The following is a 5,119-nucleotide window of genomic DNA, read 5'->3' on the forward strand; positions in this document are numbered from 1 at the left end:
CCCCAAAAAGGCAACATTATTGCATTTAGTTGTTTTAAAGAAGGCCAGATTTAAAAATGCAGTTGTAATAATACTGCCATAAATTAATACAACCATTATTGAAAGTATTGATTGCCATACATCATACCTTTTGAGCTTGCCACACTCTAGTCACTGACACGCTCCCTCTGATCTCTCTCCCTCCCTCGCTCTCTCCCTCTTTGCCCCAACAGGGATCGTATGATGCTGCTCAAACTGGAACTAGATATCCTGGAGTTCATTAATGACGACAAGTAAGCTATGTTCTTCATAATTGGTCTCTTATATTTAAATTTAGACATTTTACGTCCATTCCTTTTTATTTATAGATTACTGAGGTAATGAGATAAATTTGGAAAGTTGTAGTTCATTTTTATGGGGCAAGTCTATGTTCCCCTGTAACCAGAATGGTGTTATCTTAGTAAGTATTAGGATTTTAAATCTGTCTAAAAGCAGTAAATCATGAAGCCAAATGAATTGTCCCCAAAGTGGGATAATGTGCTTGTCCAAAATCAACTTAAACCTTTTTGTAGACAGGATCATTCTTGTGTTAAACAAGAAAACAGAAGGATCACCATTAACCACCACAATAACCATAGAAAATCTCTAGAATACAATTATAAATGGGAATGGAGTTTCAGAAAGCCTGGTGTTTTGCACCAACCTTTAGAGCACAAATGGATTTTTTTATACAACAAACATAAGAGGGATGTTCTCAAAAAATGTTAAATGCTGAAAAGAAATCTACACATTATAAAATAGACATTACAGCATTCAAAAAAACAAAAAGGTAGTGATCGAGCAGTTAATTGCAGTGTTGAAATAACATGCTACTTTGTCTTTTGTGTCCCCTGCAGTAACCAGTACAAGAAGTTTCCTCAGATGACGTCTTACCACCGTATGCTGCTGCACCGCGTGGCTGCCTACTTTGGCATGGACCATAATGTGGATCAGACCGGCAAGGCTGTCATCATCAACAAGACAGGCAACACACGGATGTGAGTGTGGTTTCTAACTTTGGTCCAAACTTCAGCAGTTCAGTCTTATGTGTTTTTTTTCTTCTTTTATATTGGTATACATATAATGTACTTAAATAAGTTGACCATTAAAATAAGTGAAATCAACATACTTTATTCAGACTTTTTTTTATTTTTATATTGTTATCTTATATTCCTAAATTTTTGTGTCAACGCTCTAAAGGGATTGCTTTAATCTCGTTGCACAGGTAGCGTGTAATTGTGTATTATGACAATAAAGGCATTCTATTCTATTTTAAGTAGGGGTTATTATAAGCAAATAAAATCCAGAAGAAAGGTTAACAGCCTCAAGGGAACCTCTTATTAGGGCTGTCGATCGATTAGAATGAGTTTCCTAGTTACCTTGCGATTAATCACAAGTCATTTGCAAATTTTTTTATCTGCTGGATGCACTCATAACCGAGAGCTACGTGACACATGCTCTTATATCAATGACAACTGATGGGTTAAATCGTCCATCCTAACAAAGTATGCCCGGCAGACTCGCAGCTGAGTACCACGCGGCTTAAATATTTGATGCGATGGAGACAGGCCCGACGGCCTCTCCGCGGTCCGCATCAACGGTAACGCCGTAATGCAAACAGTTCTTGTTTGGGAAAAGTGACTGCATATATCTATGACAATGCGTGCAAAGTGGCTGCAAAACCGGTCGTGAGAGCAACGCCGGTACCAAAGTTTACCACCAACGCTGAACGTGGAAAGTCCAAGCCCTAACTCTCCCTGATGGGTCAACTGGGATTCAGTTGCCCGCTTCTTGGTTAACGGGTAACGATTGGTTAAGAGTCCAAAAATTACTTTAATGCTAAAGAAAGAATTAGCATCCCTTAAAGTAGTGTTTTTCTTAATTCTTCTTGTGTACTTTCTCTACAGCCCAGAACAAAGGTTCTCTGAACACATCAAGGATGAACGTAACATGGACTTCCAGAAGAAATTCATTCTTAAGAGAGATGATGCCAGCATGGACAAGGATGATAATCAGGTAGGCTGTATTGTACACTGTGACATCTGTTAACCCTAACTTAAAAGGATAGAGACACAGTTTTTAGAATGTGATGACATAGGACTAGGTCTGAACAATATTGTGTTTTAGTATCATTGCGATGTGCCACATCACATTGTGTCACATTGCAGGACGTTGCAATTTTAACACAAAAAGGTTTTTGCTGCTTGATTGAAAAGTAAACTTCCACCGTTCTCCTTTTACAAGATTTTAACCGGCCGACCCTTCGCCTTTAAGACAGGTAGCCATGTGGGCAACGTGTGTATGTGACGTTAGTCCGACGCGGTTTGTGTGTAGAAAATTACCGTAGGCTGCAGCTGCCGCTGACGCAGTGAAGCTACATTAGTCAGTGTTTTATGTTTGCTGCAAATACAAACTAAATCATCTGATTAATGCAACATAATTACAATGTCTCCTGGCCATTTCCCCCCGCAGAAAGCTGCTGCCTGCCAGGCTAAAGCTAATATAGTAAGTCTAAAAAAACAAGGGGTCCGTCTGTCCCAACTAAGGTTACGGTTCAGAGCCGCAACGCTGGAAACCTAATACTAATCTACTACAGAAGTATTTGTCTGATCTTACTTCATTTTCACTGATTTGATTGTTCTTGGATATGCAGAGTTTGTTGCTGGTGCGCGTGACATGCAGGTCTGATCAATTTATCAAGCTAACGAGCGGGTCCGCTAGTCGACCACAACCTGAAATTTAGCGGAAGCAACATGCAATCATATTCATTCACGTTAGCCTGGATTGATTATTATGTGAATACATTGGTGTCATGCTAGTCAACCAGTGTATTTCTACCTAATTTCCCTCTCCAAAATCCCTTCAGAAGAGGAATGTTAGTCACAGCGCTTACTTGGTTTGGTGTTTGTGAAGCAGTCAAGTTAACAAAGAATGGGTCGCGTTAGAAAAGATCCTTTTTCATTTTTTTCTTCTATGTTAATGCACCCCCTACAAAATCACTGCAGTTGTTCGAGGATGATTTATTTCCAAATAGAGCTTTTTATGTCATCTTTGAAAATCACTTTCTTTTTTCGTGTCGCATTATATATCGCAGGGGGAAAAAATATCGCAATGTAAAATTTTCCGAATATTGTGCGGGCCTACGTAGGACTGTTAATTACCTTTTCCAGATCAAATGAAAGAAGACAATGTATATGTTTGATGCCTACTAAGCTATGAATCAAACAATCACAGATTTCTGGTGGTGAGCAACTAGACTATCTGGGCATCTGAAAGTAGGAGGGGTAGTGCTGTAGCATCATGTTGACCCTGCCTTGTGTTAATCATTTAAAAGAACTCTTTCATTATTTTAAATAAAGACACTGAACTTAACAGAGGTGCCTTAAATTATCTATCAATGGTAGTTATGTGTAAGAGCATGCAGAGCTTGAACAGTGATTACTGTACATTATTGTAGTTGCAGAGTTGGCAAGTGGGTGGGAAACGGCATCTGTTCCAACAGAGATGAAAATCTGTTTGACTTGGGGTGAAAACAAATTAACTTTTAATGGAGGCAAACTCAGTCTCCACGCTTAAGTTGTGTTTTAAGTCCAAACCAAATAAACTCTGTCCACACCGTTCTTTTTCTTTAGATATTATGCTGATTGTACATCTCAAGCTTCTTGTATGCACACTCATTTTGCTTTTGTAAATTGTTAAAAGCTTAGTTAGCTTGGAGATGGCGTGATACCAATTTTTCATTTCCAACACAAAACAAGTTTACGCTTTGCATGTCAGCTAAAAAACTGAAACATTTTTTATTTATTGCAAAAGTAAGTTAATTGCTTACTTGTACAGGTTTTCAGGTAAGCATTAAAACCCGCATTTTAGACCACAGAAAGTTATTATAAAAAAATAATATACTTGTTTTGTTTCTGTCTGAACCAAGTTTCCCACTCTTTTTTATTCCTTCCAACAATGTATGTTTGAAGCATTTACACTTACACGTGCACATTTGTGGTGTTAAACCTTCCCACGCAGATTCCACCCATCAAACACTCATTTCGCATTTTCCATTCTGTTTGTTTTGACGGAAAACAGCCGCCCCCCGATGCTACTGTTATAATGGGACTTGTTGCTACTTCTCTTTACAGCAGTTCACACACACTGTGGCTAAACATATATTTGATAAAGTTTAGCATATATTTCTACTGCAATACTGCATATTAGATTGTAACTGTCAAATTTCCAATTCAATTGTTTACCCAAATGTTAGATCCGTGTGCCGCTGCAGGACGGGCGACGTAGCAAGTCCATTGAAGAACGAGAAGAGGAGTATCAGCGGGTACGAGACCGGATCTTTGCCCGGGAAGTAAGTATTGGACCTGGACAGTCTAAAAAAACACTAGGCAAGATCAACTTTAAATTACAATCCATTTCTCAATCATTATGTCAGCTCCAGCTTCTTTAGACTAGTGAGAAGGTGGTACATGTTTTACTTGTGACCCCTTAATACAAAGCAAACTGTACTTCATCCCAGCATGCCTGAAGAGGTAAATCTATACAGTATTCTTATTTCATGTTGGTAATAATCTTGTGGGAACCTCCGCTGCGACATATCACATCTTAAGACCAAAACATTTTGCATAGCAACCTTTTAGAAGATTTCATGTTCGACATCAGCTGTACTTAAGTATTCCTGGATGAATAAAGCATTTCATAATGTGCAGGTGTCCTTTTTTTTACAGTCTTCTCAAAATGGATACATCAATGACAACAGGTAAGAGATTCATCCCACTGGAGGCTCTGTGTGCAATGTATAAGACTTTCCTCTTAAAGCTACAGTTTGCTTGTTAGTTTTTTGTTATTAAAGGTAGAGGGCTGTAGACCTGGGAACATAACACATTTTACAGAAGTATGTTATATGCTAGACTGTGAGGGACACACTGTGTTTGAGAAAGATCAGTGGAACAATATTTTTCTAGAACTAAGTGTGCTGGCTTCCATTTGTAGTCACCCTGGCCATTGAGGTTGAAAAACTAGGACATAATATGCAGAAAGAGACACATATTTTTTAATATATATATATATATATATATATATATATATATATTCAGTGAGA

At 38.2% G+C, this 5,119-nt stretch overlaps 1 protein-coding gene across 19 annotated transcripts in view; it reads left to right on the plus strand.

Moving 5' to 3' along the window:
- LOC117943090 (R3H domain-containing protein 2) overlaps positions 1–5,119 on the plus strand; it is a 60,748-nt gene that overhangs the window by 33,985 nt on the left and 21,644 nt on the right. For 11 of the 19 annotated variants that reach the window (XM_034868991.1, XM_034869001.1, XM_034868997.1 and 8 more), the window contains 5 exons: positions 213–272; positions 876–1,016; positions 1,926–2,034; positions 4,274–4,369; positions 4,728–4,777. In XM_034868991.1, the coding sequence (XP_034724882.1) occupies positions 213–272; positions 876–1,016; positions 1,926–2,034; positions 4,274–4,369; positions 4,728–4,777 (456 nt within the window). The remainder of the gene's footprint in view (positions 1–212; positions 273–875; positions 1,017–1,925; positions 2,035–4,273; positions 4,370–4,727; positions 4,778–5,119) is intronic. The other 8 variants (XM_034868994.1, XM_034868998.1, XM_034869007.1 and 5 more) reach the window with 1 other exon arrangement.

The sequence above is a fragment of the Etheostoma cragini genome, chromosome 4, assembly GCF_013103735.1.
Source record: "Etheostoma cragini isolate CJK2018 chromosome 4, CSU_Ecrag_1.0, whole genome shotgun sequence".
In the NCBI taxonomy this organism is placed as follows: domain Eukaryota; kingdom Metazoa; phylum Chordata; class Actinopteri; order Perciformes; family Percidae; genus Etheostoma; species Etheostoma cragini.